We start from the raw sequence: 15,161 nt of genomic DNA, 5'->3' as shown, positions 1-15,161 counted from the left end.
GTCATTGCAGAACTGCTGCTGCTTCCCCAGTAAGTGGGCTTTTCATGGGAGGGAAGGGAGTAGGGTTACTGAATTTGGATTGGCTCAGAAATAAGCCAAGGTATTTTCCAGTTTGGGGGGAAATAGCTGGACTTATTTCTGTGCCAATCCAACTGTTGTTTTTATACTGTTGTTTTTATGTTTCTGATGGTTTTTAAATTTTGCATACTTTTTAATGTTTACTGTTTTTAACTTTTGTAAACCACCCAGAGAGCTTTGGCTTTGGGGCAGTATATAAATGTAATAAACAAACAAGGGCTGGCATCTGGAGCTATATGAAAAGGATAGTCATTCCCTCCCTGTAGTTTTGCCTTAGCATCTGTGAGCATCATGGCACATGGCTTGCAGGACTAACAGACCTGCCCTCCATGGAGGTGTTACTCTTATTTTGTGCAATGTGCAATTTATTCAAGTCAGGGCTTAGTCCCAGGAATTGAACACAGTGCTGGATCCTGGAATATCTAAAGCAGAACCTCTGACTGGGGGGGAAATCTGGCCTTCCTGTAGTTGGGGTGGGCAAAATCACATCCACCCACCTCCGTGGTCGCTCGCCCCATCACTTCTCCCGCTCGTTGGCTGTGTGAGTCTCTTCTGAGGCCTGGCGAACATTCGGCAGTTGCCCACCAAAATTGTGCACTGCCCCTGCTGCATCAATAGTGGCCATAAAGGCCCCATTTACTCAAGAGTAAAGGCATGAATGTGGCCACCATTGATGCAGAATGGAGGGGAAGTGCGCAATGTTGGCATGAGGGCGGGCAGCTGCTGAGTGGCCTAGTGCGAGCGCACGAGTAGGGTCCAAGCTTGCAAGAGCACCTGGAGCAGATGCCAGGAGGCCCAGCTGACTTCCAGACCTAGTTGGGTGCTTGCGAAATCCCTATCCTGGGTAGGGTGACCATACAGAAAGGAGGACAGGGCTCCTGTATCTTTTAACAGTTGTAGAGAAAAGGGAAATTCAGCAGGTGTCATTTGTATGCAGGCAGCACCTGGTGGAATTCCCTCCTCAACACAACAGTTACAGCTGCAGGAGTATAGCTAGCGTGACCAGATACAAAAGAGGGAAGGGCTCCTACAGCTTTAACTGTTGTGATGAAGAGGGAATTTCACCAGGTGCTGCATGCATACACCTGCTGAATTTCCCTTTTCTATACAATTATTATTATTATTATTATTATTATTTATTTATTTATTTATATAGCACCATCAATGTACATGGTGCTGTACAGAGTAAAACAGTAAATAGCAAGACTCTGCCGCATAGGCTTACAATCTAATAAAATCCTAGTAAAACAATAAGGAGGGGAAGAGAATGCAAACAGGCACAGGGTAGGGTAAGCAGGCACAGGGTAGGGTAAAACTACCAGTATAAAGTCTGCACAACATCAAGTTTTAAAAGCTTTAGGAAAAAGAAAAGTTTTTAGTTGAGCTTTAAAAGCTGCGATTGAAGTTGTAGTTCTCAAATGTTCTGGAAGAGCGTTCCAGGCGTAAGGGGCAGCAGAAGAAAATGGACGGAGCCGAGCAAGGGAAGTAGAGGCCCTTGGGCAGGCGAGAAACATGGCATCAGAGGAGCGAAGAGCACGAGCGGGGCAATAGTGTGAGATGAGAGAGGAGAGATAGGAAGGAGCCCTGTCCTCCTTTTCATATGGTCACCCTAGGGCTTGGGGTCCAGATTCAGCCCTCCTGGGGTCCTCGGATGGCCACATACTTCTTTCCCCTAACCACTAATTGTTTAGTAGTTTCCTGGCTTTTGTGCAATTTTACTCCATTCTAAGAAGCCTACATGATCCTGGCCTACAGTGTATTTTTCCTCCACCCCTTTTTTGTCTTTGTGCCTACCCACCACTAGAATGTGGCCCCAGGGAGCTTCTCCAAAATGGAATTGGGCACTCAGGCCTTAGCTAGACCTACCGGATAATCTTGGATGGAGGAGGGGTGATCTCGTGTTGCGATTAATGCGAGATCTCGCCCTCGTTTACACGTAAGGCGCGACAACCTCAGGAAGAGAGGTGTTGCGCCTGCCATTTTTTTTATTTTGTAAAGGGGATGGAGTGCACGAATGCTCGTGCTCAAAGGTAAGGTGTTTTTTTAAAAAATTTAAACTACTTTCCACACTCCCCTCACCCTTTCCGGGACCACAGAAAAAGTGGGCCAAAAGTGCAGGGCTGTATCCTGGGGCCAGGGAGGGATGATCCCTGTGTGTCAACTGGATGCACAGGGATGATCCCGGGGTTCACCCCGGGATAAAGGCTGGTCTAGCTAAGGCCACAGGCTGAAATAGGTTCAACACCCCTGAATTAAAGCAATAATAAAAAGGTCTTTCTGAGTACCCAGCACCATTGAGTAACTACAACTTCTTCCTCATACCCACTTCAGTGCTTTCACAGCTGATGGCAAGGTTTCCTGTCAGATTTGAGCTCTAGCATTTCTGTTTAGAAGCCTGGCATGAAATATAAGGGCTTTCTCAACTAAACTCCAACATATACACTTTCAAAAATCCCCAATCCTAGAGGCATGGAGAGTTAATCCTTTCCCCCTTTCCCGAGTTGTCACTTAATAAAATAAAATATTTGTTCTATCACTGTTGTATCTACATGTAACATATTGGCTTATCAGAATATTTTGCCCTTTGACTGTTTATTTGCAAAGGCATTTCTCCTGCTTTCTGCAAAGTGAAGGCAGCTGTGGAAATACTCTATATTTTCATTATAATTCAATTGTAGATAGGCAGACATCTGTCACACTCTGCTGACCTTTCATTATTACTTCACATTTATATAACATTTTTCTTCTTCACAATCCCATGCAAATGTCGACTCACAGTTTCCCTGATGGTACCTCTTTTAGATGTTATTCTTTCTATTCTAGTGCCTTCCCATCACCAGGGTCACCTATTTTCTTTTGACAGTCCTTCTGAAATAAGCTGCAGCTCTCAATATTACCATTCCATTAACATTAGGGCTTGACAGTACCAACCACTGGATTGTTTCATTGGCTTGTAACAAATTCAATGGAAGGCACCACTTAGTTTCACACCTGCTGGAAGTGTGGGAGCCTAGCTTTCTGACTGGCCCAGGGCTTCCTGCACATTCAGGGATGGGCTTGAGAAATGATGAAGACTTTCAGGGCAGGATATGTAGCAGCCAGTAGCAGAGGCCTCTCTTTCTTTTTTAATCTTTTAAAGCAGGGATGGGGACTGTATGCCCACAGGCTGAATCTTGCCTGCAGAGCCTCCATGGATTCTTCCATGGGGTGGCACACTGCCACTAGCACCCATATGGCTGGATAGGAAGGAGAAATGTTCATAGGTTTGGATGAGTTACGACAAATAATAAATACATATGCATGTGAAATAGAATATCAATGTACAGCAAAAAACTGTAAGTGATAACAAAAAATGAACTGGTTGAACTTTGAATCATTCTGGAAGGAAAAAAGGAGGAATTACCTAAAAATCAAGACTGGGAAGTTGTGAAAAAGCAAATAGTTTCTGTATTAGAAGTTGCTTTTAAAATGGAGGGGGGAGTGTTTGATTAGATAAACAAGGCATCATGCCTTCAGAGTAAACCAATTACTAATGCTTACACTTGCATACGCTTAAGAACAAAAGCAGTATTAGATGACAACACCCTCTCCCTCAAATCATCAAGTGGATAACTTTGTTAGCTTTCTTATATTTCCTCCCAAGCAATCTAAAACCAAGAATTAAATTTTCAGCAAGTATTCTGCAGATATTTATACCAGTAAGCAAAACTAATGTCTGAACGAGAGCTTTAATAATTAAATACAGATCAGTAGTTAAATGCTGCAGATGGGTAAATCCAATCAAGAATATGCTTATTATAATGTGCACATTGGAATAGAATCTGAAGAAAGAAATTACATGAGTCTGCCTGCTGAATAAAGAAAACACCTCAATGCCAATTATATTATATTGCACATCTTGACTTTTGTGGTTTTTCTGCTTAGTATAGCAAGTTTGTACAGTTCTACAGAAACAGCATTCCCCATTCAGTTCAATGTAGGGGGAAGCTTCATGCACATAGCATCCACCTTCACCAAATCAAAGTTATCAGAGTAGCTCCTGCTTGTGTGATGTGTGTCTGTGTATTTGAGACCACAAACATGCAACAGAGCTAGTAGATTAGGGCCAGATCTACACCAAGCTGGATATAACACTTTGAAAGCAGTTTGAAAACAGTATATGGAATGTGTCCTGGGCTCCAACAGTTGTCAATACCATTATAAACCATTATAAAACAATAGTCTAGATCCTGTCTAGGACTATCACCCACAAATTTGGCTTCTTCCTTACCTGGATGGATACAGAGCTCATTAAAGCTTTAGCTATGCAGCTCATTATCAGCTGTCAACTGGATTTGCTAACAGAGTTAGCCTTTAGAGAAGTAGCCTTAATATTTTAATAACTTGTATAGTGATCTACAGTAGCTCTGAAGAACGACAACAACAGCAGTGACATGTCTAGATTTCATCAAACTCCATCTTCTACATGAGAAGTTCCCAGATTGACAGTGTTAGGGAGGAATAAGAACGGTAGTTTGCAGTAGGATTTGATCTTCAAAGTAGAAAGAGAAGGGAGCTTACTTCTTTAATGAAAAATTTAATAACACACACTTACACATTGAGCTGAAAGATGCAGTAAGCACGCTTTAAATAAAGAAAATATTATGGGCTTTCCAAGGTTTATTAATATATATAATTTGGATGAAATTCATACATTGAAGGGACATTAGAATGGACAAATTGTTCTCCCATACACGTGTATCTGGTAGTCAGATCACTATACAATATTTCTAAGTATCCTTGTTTCCTATGGTCACCCCTTGTTTTCTGGCATTCATCCATCATAAATCACTATTTGCTCCTTAATTTTGCCTTTCCAGGAGGCCTTCCTAAAATGCCCATGTGGATTTCTAGGGTACCCATTCTTCAGAGACCAGCTCCCACCCTGAGTCTCTAGAAGTTAAATCTGCAGTGGGGAGGGGATGAATCCTGTCTCCAGTGCATGTATATGTAAATGCATGCATATGAACACAGAGGCAGGATATACACTACTGCTTTTTAATGGTTTATAATGTTTTTGACAACTGTTTATGCCCAGGACACATTCCATATACTGTTTTCAAAATGTTTTCAAAGTGCTATATCCTGCTTGGTATAGATCTGGCCTAAGGTGCTCAGACGGGGCACAGACTGCCATTTCATACTCCATATTTACTGAAGCATATTTTGAACTGTTGATAAGTTACTGTAGGACATTCCCCCCCCCCCAACAAATAAACATCATTTGGGTTTTAAATTGGTAGAAGAAACGAAATGTTTCAGAATAAATGATTATAACATTAAACATGTGTAATAGAGATTTCAGCAATGTGAACTATTTGGAGGGTTCTAAGAAATGGAATATTACAAGCACACCCCTATTTTTCTCTGTGAAATATTAGAGGATAGCCCTATTCAGGTGACCAAGTAACCTGGTGATGCAAAGACCATGCTGCTTAGCCTCATTCCTATCTTCAAGTATATGTCACATGACCCCTCTGCTGACATTTGAGCATAGAGGATGCCAACAAGAGGCATAATGTCATGGGTAGGGCTTTGCTCATGTGTTCACATTACCAGATTGCTCGATTGCCTGAATAGGAGTTATGGGATACAATTTAATCACTGCTAGACTATTTTTCTGTTTGAGGGAATTGTTTGTTCTCTTTTTGGTAACTATGGTACTTCCATACATTGCTTTTATTGTGCAGTCACATTGCAGCATTCATATAACATTCCAGGGCTGGGTGGTTTTTGACATCTGCAATATGTATGTTTTCCCGCCACTGCTTCCATCTTTTTTCTAACCAGAAAAACTAATCTGCTAAGGAAAAAGGGACAGAATATCTGCACAACATCTTTTGACTGGCAGTGCTAGGAACCCTCCATCAGAAAGTACCCTGTGTGGTTTCTCTTCTTCCTTTATGTTTTGCTATCAACCTCTTCCTCGCCCCCTGCAACCCCAGATTTCTCTGGAGGACTGATTCCCTCTTTCCAATCCACAATGACACATACTGTATCCATTGTATAGCACGGGGGCGGGAAACTGACCTCATTTACTCCTGTGGATTATAACTGGCTTGTGTCTTTTACAAACACTGTACTGCATTATAATTATTACACATTTTATCTACGAGACATTCAGAGAGATGACTACAGATCCTGAAAAGAACACTGAAAACTCCGCAAAGAATAAATGTGCTTCTTGGATGAAAACATCACCACATGAGTGATGTTTTCTTGGGAATACCCTTGAGGTTTGTCAGTGGAACAAAAGCTTACAAAGCTTTAAAGTGATCACAAATCTAAGTGGAAGCTTTAAAATAAATTGTTCTAATAATAAATATATTGGGTTGGAAACTAAGATAAGCAAATTGAAGAGAGTTAATGGAAGGAAAGTTTCCACTTCCCTTCTTTCCCCTCGCAAAAACCAATCTGGATGGTCACGGGTCTGTCCTGAAAAATGTGGTATGGCGTGGGGGTGGAGGTCCAGGTGGTTGGAATGGAGAGGAAGCTTATTTATTTTTTTATTACATTTCTATACCACCCAATAGCCGGAGCTCTCTGGGCGGTTCACAAAACTTCCTTTGGTGAACTTCATTAAGTGACTTATCTTACAATACATGCTTAACACTGAGCATTTCTCCCCTCAGCTAGCTGCCCCCTGCGCCCTATCCCACATTGTTCAGAATAGGGGTGTTGAACTTCAGGCCCATGGGCAAAATCCAGCCTGCCATTGGAGCTACCCTATGTGACCTTCAATTTTCCAGCTTTTGCAGCCTCCCCCCACATTCAAAAAGGTTGAAATGTTTCTCCTAAGGCTGGCAGTAAGAGCTTTAAGATAAAATATGCTATGTTTGGCCTTGCCTCATTGCCTCTGGCTCCACTCCATTACCTCTTGCCCTGCCTCTTTTGTCTTTGGCTTCTGAGTTGAACTTGGCCCTCAGGCAGAAAGGGTTTTTTGACACCGCTTCTTTAGAAGCTCCCCTCCTGGCCCTGTGCACCTCAAAATGAGAAGCTTCCTGCAGAGGGAAGGTGAAACTTTCCTTCCACTAACACAGCACAATCCTAAACATATATCTACTCAGAAGTAAATCCCATTGAATTCAATGGGGCTCACTCCTAGGAAAGTGGGTATAGGACTTCAGCCTCAGTTACCTATGGAGATTTATATACATAAAACATAATTAAAATCAACTCTGTATTGTGTAGATATGTTTCCTTGAAGAGGTCATCAGGGAATACAAACTACTGTATTACATGGCAGTCACGTGCCTTCATACTCTTCCGTGAGCTTAGAAACTACAGAAAGAATATTAATTTGGAAACACACAGAAACACTATGTAGACAAGAACAGAGTGAGCAACAGTCGCTTCCTTCCTCTAGCACAGTAATTTAGGACTCAGCCACTTTACAGTGACCTATTAATTTGGATCAGTTCTTTTTTCTTTCATTTTCTCTGCAGCTATCTAGTCTGTTTATCTAAGAGCTATAAGACATGAGTCATCCTATCAGGATTCAAGCATGCTATCTCTCTAATGCAGCTGTAAAGCACCCATTGTCAATACCGCCTAGGGTATTCTGTATATAGGTGGGATATAAATTCAATCAATAACACTACTACTACATACATACGTTTCATTTTATTTATCTAGTAAGCAAAGTACTATTTCTTTATTATGTAAAAAAAAAGTCGTTTGGAAGCAGATGCATGGTATAAATATAATATCTATCACAACAGCCAGTTCTTGCTATTTTTCCAGGGATGGGAGCCTCCCCATGAGTCACACTTCAAGACAACAAAAAGGCCTGTTGTTGCAGCTCTTGTGTCAGAGAACTGGGCTGCACGAATGTAAAAAGCCATTACAACAGCTTATAGGATTTCCATTGGAAATAGAAAATTTAAGTTGTGATTCAGGTTTTTGATTTCTTAGAATAAAGAAAAATTATGACGACAGCCTTTTGGTGCAGATATATTTAACCTTCTTCCTGAGGTCAGTTATATAAACAGAGATCCTTAACAGTTGCTTCTCATGGCTGAGTTAGGGCTTTGGGATGGGAAGTGGAAAGCCAGAAGTAATTAGAATGATTTCTCAAAGCACATAGAAAGCTTTTGTCTGCCCGACTGAATAAACCGGAGAATATTTATTCTCTGAACTAAAACTCACATTAGGCCTCCCTGAATAAATGTTGCATGACCCTCATATTCTCTCTGAAAAGGGAAAGGACACAATGTGCTAGAGGTACGTGTTCTCAATTCATAAGCAAATTAGGCAAAGGATGAGTCTGGACTTTCCTACTAATCACCCAAGAACTACTCCTTCATATGATGATGACATGTATGTGAGAAAAAGTGATCACACATAAAAGGGGGTTGGATAAATTCCTGGAGGCAAAGGCTATCAATGGCTACTAGCCCTGATGGTTGTGCACTATCGCCAGTATTTGAGGCAATAAGCTTGTGTGCAACAGTTGCTGGGGAACATGGGTGGGAGGGTGCTCTTGCACCATGTCCTGCTTGTTCATCCCTGGCTGATGGCTGATTGGCCACTGTGAATAGAGTGCTGGACTAGATGGACCCTTGGTGTGATCCAGCATGGCAGTTCTTATGTTCTTACATATGCTTTCATATCATTTCAGTGTCCCCACACGTTTCAGTGGAAGTACGTCATTGTGTGATAACCGCCCAGGAAGCTTCGGCTATTGGGCGTTATAAAAATGCAATAAAATAAATAAATAAATAATAAGTCCAAATAGTGAGACATCAAGAGATAGTATGAATCACTCCTAAGAATCCTTGTTGCTGGGGAACATGGGTGGGAGGTTGCTGTTGCACCATGTCCTCTTTGTTCATCCCTGGCCGATGGCTGGTTGGCCACTGTGTGAACAGAGTGCTGGACTAGATGGACCCTTGGTCTGATCCAGCATGGCTCTTCTTATGTTCTTGTCATACTCTACTTCCAGACAAAACTCCCATCACTGAATGCATGTATTAAATATGTTATTATGGAAAGGTTCACATTTAGTAAATATTATTTTCTCCTTATGGCATTGGAAACTTTTATAGAGTAAATGTGGTAGCATCAATACGTTTTCATCTCCTTATCTCATAATACAATAGACAAAAACATTTGAAGCTTACCGTACATTGCCTGCTACACACACTTGTGCCCCTTTGAAACAACCATTGGCATAGCTGGTTGGCTTGCTTAGCTTGTAATGCACTTTCATTTCAGTGTACCACTGGGAATAGTAAGCCATTTAATTTTGACCACTAGATTAGGAAGGTGGCTGAACAACCATGACAACTATGATGGGTAATATTAAATGAATTCCAAGAGGAATTTGCAAATGCTTAGCATTAATATGCTAAGGAAGGAGCATATAGCTCAATGGCCCAGCAGTGGTATAGGTAGAGCTGAAAAAGACCACTGCCTAAAAGCTCTAGAGAACTGCTGCCACTCAATAGACAATGTTAAGCAAGATAAACCACAGGTTGGACATTGGTACTACCTGGTCATATTTTTACTATGCAATCATCCCTGCATTCATGGATTTCAGGGGTGGGATGGGTCAAAACATCACCTTCCACTTGTAAGCATCCTGTGTTTTACCACCAATTCTTCCATCTTCTACTCTTAATAAAAATCCATTTAGGAAGAAAGGAATGGAGTATCTGCCCAATTACTTTTATTCGTAATGTTTGGAATTATCCATCTGGAAGCACCCTTGGTATAAGGCAGTTTCCTATGTACATAATGTGGATGAAATAATCTAATAGTATCCTAGCAATGGAGTATTTCCCTTTCTTTCTTTAATAAGATGGCTTATAACTGCTTGGAAGTTAGTTGCAGAATGGAATAGAAGAACTAGGGCATGTCTACACCTAGGGAGGGGGGAGGATCTCATGAAATGCTGATCACGAGAACCTCCCCCTGGATTCACATGTGGCGTGCAACATCTGGGGAGGAAGCAGGACATCACAGCCACCATTATTTTTTGGAAGCAGCGGGGGATGGTCGTGCAAGAGCAAGGCCCCACTCCAATGAAAAGTAAGAGAAAAAATCTTGCCCCCCAACCCCTTCCCTGCCATCCCAGGGGTGGTAAAATTGCTGCCACCCCCTCCCCTGATGGGCACGGAGCCACGCTGCATGGCTCTGTGCTTGTTTCTGGTGCTACACTTGCTCATGAGTAAGTACACACCTCCTTACTCATTTTGTTATACATGGAAAACGACGTCATGGCAAAATTTTGTCACAAGGATCAAAAGCTGTATTACATTTAATATTTTAGAATTCAACATTTCAGTGAACTGAGTCAAATTAATGCCTTGAGAGCACTTTGATGGTATATGACTCGAAGGCCCATTTCTCCTGTTACCTATATTTCATTAATTAAATATTATCATTATCAGGACACAACAGCAGTAAAAAAAACCACCTTTCATTTCCATGTTAAATTCTTTCTGAAAGGTTGAAAGTGTCTGAGACCATTACCAATAGAGTGCCTGTGTGTTCTACTTCACAGAGGACAGTCCTCTATTTGAAGGCCTCTCAGAGGAGAGTCCTTAGTTTGAAGAGCTGTCCAATTTAAAGATAAAAGCATAAGAAGGGACAGCAGAGGCTTTGAAGTTGCCCATCAACAGTCACCATCTGGACAGCAGACTGAACAGACAAATAGGTCACCAGGGCCAGATTTACATCTTAGCCTGAGCTATACCAAGCAGGATATGACACATTGAAAATGGTTTGAAAACTGTATATGGAATGTGTCCTGGGCCCCAACAGTTGTTACTACTTTTATAAACCATTTTAAAGCAGTAGCGTAGATCCTGCCCTTGTGTCAAATCATTATGATTGTGGAATAAAAAGCAGGATATAATACTATGGAAGTGGAATGTGAATTGTGCCCCAACAGGTGTCATTTGTATATATGGGGAACCTGATGAAATTCCCTCTTCATCACAACAGTTAAAGGTGCAGGAGCTATACTAGAGTGACCAGATTTAAAAGAGGGCAGGGCACCTGCAGCTTTAACTGTTGTGATGAAGAGGAAATTTCACCAGGTTCCCCATATATACAAATGACACTTGCTGAAATTCCCTTTTCAATAGAACTGTTAAAGATACAGGAGCCCTGTCCTCCTTTTCATATGGTCACTCTAGCTTAGATTATTACCTGTTCACATGTGTAAGGGCCAGCGTACACACCATCTTATGTCCATGGCAAGTAGCTTTGCTATGAATGTCTTCATCCTAATGTAGAACCTTGTGTGGTTTGCCATGTGGATCCTCCAGATCACATGGGGGAATTTACACACAAACGACAAATGTTCCTGGAGGTGGCCATTGCTGGTCGCCACAAGATTGGTGGGTGGGAGGAGAACCCACATCACAGTTTGTTCAGTAGCATAATTACAGTAGACCTCTTTACTCCTACAAGAAACTAATGATTCAGATTTTAAAATGGGGCTTTCAACTGAATGGACTTCAAAGTTGTCTAATCCAACTCTCATAATTTTCATTTCTATTCAGAGGACCTAACGAGGCATAAAGAGAACACCCTGCAAATATATTAAATGTCTAGCCAAGTATATTTATTTATTTTATTACATTTATATACCACCCCACAGCCAAAGCTCTCTGGGTGGTTTACAACAATTAAAAATGGTAAACATTAAAAGTATACAAAATTTAAAAACCAACAAAAACATAAAAAACAGTATAAAAACAACAGTATATATCTAGCCTAGCATCAAGGGGCTAGGAGTATCAAAATAGGTGTATGCATTTCGAAGTCATACTTTTAAAAAGGAGGGATGGAAATTTTCCCTAGCCATTCTTTTTCAAAAATAGGACACGCTGTAACACAAACTGACAAAAGCCAGCATTATTTAAGATAAATCTTTTGATCTGTCATGAGCTATATGCATTGCAATAATCTTGAATTAAGCTGTCATGTGCACTTTTCAAGTTATAAGAAAACACAGGATTCAGTATTTAATCCTTTCTCTGTCCCCTCCTAACCAAGGTATATCTCCTGTGCTTTTTATAAGGTGTCTTATCTATTAAATATTTAAAGCTAAAGAATTTCTATTACTTTTCTAGGGGAGCGTATTCATAATCACCATCCAAAAGTTTCAGCTATTAAGGCTCCAATCCCACTCCCACTTACCTGGGAGTAAACTCCATTGCATTCAGCAGGATTTACTTCTGAGAGATGTGTAGGATTGCACCGTAATATTCCGCGCTCCCCCCCCCTCCCACAATGTCATCGAGTTACTCCAAATTTCAGATGTGTTGAAATCTCACACACAAAAGGAGGAGGAGGTCAGGGATAATGATGAGTTGTATCATCCTGTGTAATAACTTTCCTTTCTTTAATCGTGGTTGTTATATCATTAATACCTTTGTGAATTCACAATCTGTTGAATATGTTTATCTTAATTGCTGTAAAATGTCAATTTAAATGCAAAAGCAATGGATTTCTACCCACATTTTTCTTAGTTCTTGTTGCAGATAGGCATTCACTTTTCCCTGTCCCAATTTTTAAAACAGTATTAAAGGATTACATTAACTGGATTGTGAAAAATGAAAGACAGAATAACAAACAATGGCCTAAAAAGTCAACTGTAAATGTTGCTACTATTAGCTAAATTATATTTCCTCTAGACAAATAGCCTCCACATGTTGATTAAATCTATGTTTGTTATAGCTATTTAAGTCTGTTAGTGAATTATACAAGTCCTTTTATCAGGCAGTTTAAGAAACCAAATGGCCACAGTATTCCATCTGGAAATGCGATTTCAAAATGTTATTGACAATAGAGTCTCATTTTTCATATATCTCTACTTATTTTGCCATTGTAAAAAAAATGTATTTGATCTTGAATCCACTTTGAATTTTACCTGCACAAGTGAGATGTATAGAATACGTATTAGGTCATTCAAGAACAACTCAGATAAAATACACTCAGTTTTGCCTATTTAAGTTTTCTATGGATTACTCCAGAGCTAATATGTGGATTGAATCACAATATTTTTGACTATATAAATGTGGAAAGATTGTAAAAAAAAAGAGAGATGGCTTTGTATATATTGTGGCTCCATGCTAAATAACTGAACCAAGTGATGGTTTACTTTAAAGTTCATATGAAATTCTTTAGCGGATGAGTAATTTGCATTATTTTATTATCATCACCAGAGTTCTGGCCTTTCTCATCAAACACCATGGCCAGCCCTACCATAAGTGAGGCAACTACCTTTGGCAGATTTTGGGAGTCATGAAAGGGCAAATAGTTGGTAATTTACTATATTATTCTATTTTTACTGCCAGAGATGGGGAGATAAGTTTGGCTGCCTTTGAGTACTTTGCACCTTGACATGGGTGCACGGGGGGGGGGGGGGGCATTTACTTCACCTCAGGCAGCAAAACATCTTGGACTACCCTGGCAACACTATTCCAATGGGTTGGGTCCAGACTTAGTCACGTTTAGAGTAGACTCACTGAAATAAATGAGACTTAAATTAGTCCTGACTTACTTGGCCCATTGATATCAGTGAGTAAGTCAAGACTAATCTAAGTCATTTACTCTAAGTCAAACGAAGTGAGGATCCAATCCAATGGATGGTATCCTATGGTGGTGCTGCATTCCCACTGATAGTGTTGTGGCAATGAGAATTACAACTAGTGCAGTGCAAAGCTAGTAGATCCCAGAAACGAACGGAAACACTCATTTCCGGATACAGACAGGTCAGTGGAGCTCCTTCTGCAACTTCTACTGACCCACCCCAACCCAGAAATAAGCATTTCTGCTTGTTTCCCTTTGAATAAGTATCCACTAGCTTCCCGTTGTCCAATATTTTTATATTTCCTGCGCAACATATATTTATCATTAATATCACCCTTATTTATAAAAATGTGTGTCTGCTTGTACGTATGTATGTTCTTTGCTGTCAAGTCCATCTTACTAATTTTGAACTACAGCTGTTTCTATTCATGCAGTAGAAGTACATTGTCTTGGTACTTCTACTGCGGGGGGGAATCCAGCTAAAACTAGTCATGACTAAGTCCCATTGAAACCTATAAAAAAAGTTAGCTGCAATCATGCAACCAACTTAAATCTAATTGCTTTCAATGGGATGTAGCCATGACTAAGTTTATCGGCATTTCATATCGGCACACACTTCCTTTACCTCAGATGTCTTGCTTCCTTTTGTTTTTGAAATGGCATGTGCCTTATTGAGAAGTCTTAACTAACTGCATCTTCTACAGAAGCTAATCAGCCTGTCTCAGGCTATAGAAATGTTTTTATTATAAACGGTTAAATATAAAAAAAACCAACCCCTTTAAATGTGTTAATAGTAAATTGGAATCACATAGGCACCTGGAACTATTACTCTTACTTTAAAGTGAGCATGTTGAAGGCTGTCAAACACATTTTTTAATATTCATACAATTCTAAGCAATGAGTTCTCCACTCTTCTATTTCCATACCTTTCTCCTTAAACTGTCCCTCCATTGCTGAAGCAGTGTAAAACAACAATATACTTTAACACACACTTACCTTTGCTTCCTTGAACTTGGAACACAAGGCAAATTATAAGAAATATTAATCCAGTTTTCAAATGCATGCTGTTTTTTTTAATCATTCACAGTTTTCAAGGATGCAGGAAAGCGAACTAGGGTTGACTGAATAAGAGGTTTTCTTTTTAAGGGGACGAATCACCCAAACTTCTTACTGGATGTGTTTTCTTTTGGAAAATGTGTCCCAAAACTGCGTCGTTTAGAATGTCCTCTGCTCCGATGTGTAACAACAGGTGTGGAATACAGGAGCTGAGCAAAACTTTCAAGCCCACACCTCTAACCCAAAGAGAATGAAAGTAGGACTGGAGTGAGAATTCTGAGAAGAGTGACAAAGTTTAAACAACCAGAAAGAGAAAGAGAGAGAGAGAGAGAGAAGCAGGGTCTGTTTCTGGAATAAGCTGTTTATCTGCTGCTCAGACATAATCCCTCTTATGGTCCAGCTGGAAGAGCTGCCTTCATCTTATTAACCTTCTGGAGTGG

At 40.4% G+C, this 15,161-nt stretch overlaps 1 protein-coding gene across 1 annotated transcript in view; it reads right to left on the bottom strand.

Annotated features, from left to right (window-relative positions):
• Positions 1-14,746, bottom strand: part of IMPG1 (interphotoreceptor matrix proteoglycan 1) — a 91,687-nt gene extending 76,941 nt beyond the window's left edge. Inside the window, exon 1 of the mRNA XM_063125798.1 lies at positions 14,662-14,746. Within this exon, the coding sequence (XP_062981868.1) occupies positions 14,662-14,746 (85 nt within the window). The remainder of the gene's footprint in view (positions 1-14,661) is intronic.
• Between the last annotated feature and the right edge of the window lie 415 nt (positions 14,747-15,161).

The sequence above is a fragment of the Elgaria multicarinata genome, chromosome 4 (genome assembly GCF_023053635.1).
Source record: "Elgaria multicarinata webbii isolate HBS135686 ecotype San Diego chromosome 4, rElgMul1.1.pri, whole genome shotgun sequence".
Taxonomy (NCBI): domain Eukaryota; kingdom Metazoa; phylum Chordata; class Lepidosauria; order Squamata; family Anguidae; genus Elgaria; species Elgaria multicarinata.
This window is presented reverse-complemented; position numbering and strand designations above follow the sequence as displayed.